Below are 3220 nucleotides of genomic sequence, written 5' to 3'. Positions count from 1 at the left end.
TAAATATTCCTTTTATTTTTATAATTAATTTTTTAATTATTACATAATATATATACTTGACCTTATAACTTAAAATATGAAGAAGATGGTCAGGGTTGTGGTAAAAAAAGAATAGATAGTTTTTAACTATTTAATGTCCGACATCTCACCCCACTTTGCAGGGCTGTTCAAAGGATAGGTTACACTCATCCATGCTTCAGATTTATTGTCAATGTCTGTTTAACCGACTTTAACAAACTCTGAACAGCCCTGTATATAGGAGGCACCTCCCCTCTACTCCTCTACACTTCTGATTGATTGTTAATGTCCGTTTAACCTATCGCTTTGAACAGCTCTGCAAAGTAGGGCGAAACGTCGGACATAAATAGTTAAAAACTATTAGTTCTTTTTTGACTGCAACCCTGACTATGTTCTTCATATATATAGTAAATATAACATTTTTACAGTAATATACCATTTTCTCTTGCACTAAGCAGATTTTTCGTTCCCTTCTTCATGTTTGTGTGAGTATAGGTTCTTACCTTCCAGTACAGTACCTGTAATCTCTTGAATAGTCAACATAAAAAAAATATTCGAATATTATTTGAATAATTATAATTGATCATACAATAGTATATTTGACTTCTTTTTTTTTTTTCAGATGGTCGTGTAATCTCTTATAGGTCTCGGCAGCCAACTGCTGAATGCTTACGTTACTTAGAGACCAAAATTGCTGAAATCGAAGAGACACATTCATGCTCCATATGCATGGAAAGGAGAAGAAATGTTGCATTTCTTTGTGGTCATGGAGCTTGTGATAAGTGTGCTGCTCCGTTACGTTCTTGTCATATGTGTAGAAAAACGATTACGAAAAAGATTAATCTATATTAGTATATTGTATCGCATGTACTTATTTGAATGCCAAATGGGTCATTCAAACAATTTTCTCCTTTTTAGTTTATAAGGGGAATCAGGTATTTAATATAAAGGAATCAAGATTACATTACCAAAGTAGTGATTAAAATGTTTTCCCTTTGCCTGTATATAATTTTAGTATTCTATTTTTAATGGCCTACTTATTGAATTTTATATTGATAAATACAAATTTTATGTGGCACTAATTAAGTGCTCTGAATTATCTAGGAGATGTACAAAATGTATTTTATTATATATTATAGTTAAATTTTAGCTGTGTCATTGTGATAAATTTCTGAGAGTTAATGCATTTATGTTTTATAATTGAGTATAACTTATTTTAAAACTATAACTATTTGTTTTCCACCCACTCATGAAAATATTTGCTAGATCCTTTAGGCCCTATCTTACATTCCTTAAAGGAATGGTGTATAATTTCTAAATGGATTGATGAAGTATTATCCGAAAGATGATTGTAATAATAGGTTAAGATTTTTATTTAAAAGAGATTATGATATTTTATATTTATATATTATTTAGCTAAATTATTAGTTTAAGATGGTATAGAGAATATATCTTTCATCACAGATGCTGTTAACTTGTTACCTCATATTCCTTGCCTATCTAGTCATTATACTTTAAACCGATGTTTTAAACAAATGTATAATATTTTATATTATGAAATTGTCTAAAAAGAAAAATCTGTAGATAAAGTAATAGATGATATATCAAAAATCTGATTATATATGTGTTCTGATTAATTAATTTGTACTCATAGAAAAATATAATTTTATATAGAAATCCAATTTGTTTTTCAGCTCACTTTTCTATTTCTTAATAAAAATGTTTGAAGGTATCCTTTATTTTGTTGAATTTCCTAAATCTTTGGTTATAGAATTATTAATAATAGTGTAACATCACTTTCTAGGCATTTATATATTCATGTGTTGTTTTAAAAACCACAGCAGACTCTAGAAAGCCACCAATTAGTACAAGAAGAGCCTGATGAAAAAAAAAAGTTATTTTACCCCATTTTTTTATTTCTTTGATTAAAACTATATATAATAAACAAAATGTTGATTTATAGTTGTTTCGATAAAATTTCTTAAGCAAATATCATAAAAACTACTACCTCTACGAAGATAAGCACCATAAACTCCTATATAGTATGTTAAACCAACTTTAATTTGAGTCCTGGCAGATATGTATACGTCTAATGGTTCTTGAGTTAATAGTTTTTCAATAATCTAAATTTTTTCCGAACAACTAGAATCAAGATTTTGTGAATTTGTTTAGGGAAATATGATAACTACTGCTCCTACAAAAATGAACATCATGAACTACTTTGTAGTACATTAAACTAGTTTTAATGAGAGTGCTAGCAGACATTTGTAAGTCTAATGATTCCTGAAATGTATGTAATTTTTCATTAACCAGAAGTTTTGTCCTAACGACTAGAAATCAACATCTTGTAGGTTTGTTTTGGCAAATATCATGAAAACTACTAATCCTGCGAAGATAAAAGTCATAATTACTTTATAGCACAGTAAATTAGCTTTAATTTGGGTGCTAATAATGTCTAATGATTCCTAAGATGTTTAACCTGAATAAATTCACTAACTACAGAGTTTTCATTACATTTTTTATGAAATGCTTTTTAAAATAGTTTATCTCAAAGCTAATGAAATAAATAGCTCTTTCAGGGCTCATACTTTAGGAAATTTACTCTTCTTTAATTATTTATTTTTTATTTTTGTAGATTGTATTAAAGATATGGAGCTCTGAATGAAAAATTATTGATTTTTTTTAACATTTTGCCGCAGCCACCATTTTTTATTCCTCTCCTCTATGGTAGGCAGATTCATCAATTTTGACAAGAAACTGTATACACACAACTATAAGCTCATTAAACATAATGTAACACCAAATTTGTATGCTTTCATTCTGTTTAAAATAGAATTCCCTGGTTATAAAAGTGTTCACACCAGGAATTGAAATAAAAGTTTTAATATAGCAGGTTGATATTAAACAAAATAAAAACTATGTATACAGAAGATTGCTCCTTTTATTGAACAAGATGAAAAGGAATAAATGTATATTTAGATAAGTAAATTAGATTTTTCCTGAGTATCTCAATTGTCCTCTTTATTACTCAACTAGAATGTAGCCATAAGAAGTATAGTGTTTGTGGCTCTGCAGATTTTTGTTTTATTGGTAAATATTCTGTGAATGTTTTACGTAAGTTCATGATCACATCACTGATTTTCTTAGCTGAGAGTGGCATGACTTAAAAATAATTTATATTATATTATCTTGACTTGGTCAT

The 3220-nt window shown here is 28.2% G+C and overlaps 1 protein-coding gene across 1 annotated transcript in view; it reads left to right on the top strand.

Annotated features, from left to right (window-relative positions):
* Positions 1–1750, top strand: part of mib2 (mind bomb 2) — a gene marked incomplete in the record, with an annotated part of 21666 nt that extends 19916 nt beyond the window's left edge. The window contains 1 exon segment of the mRNA XM_067046682.1: positions 641–1750. Within this exon segment, the coding sequence (XP_066902783.1) occupies positions 641–870 (230 nt within the window).
* Positions 1751–3220: the final 1470 nt, after the last annotated feature.

Source organism: Halyomorpha halys, unplaced genomic scaffold (assembly GCF_000696795.3).
Source record: "Halyomorpha halys isolate HHAL.00 unplaced genomic scaffold, Hhal_1.1 Scaffold1505.1, whole genome shotgun sequence".
NCBI lineage: Eukaryota > Metazoa > Arthropoda > Insecta > Hemiptera > Pentatomidae > Halyomorpha > Halyomorpha halys.
This window is presented reverse-complemented; position numbering and strand designations above follow the sequence as displayed.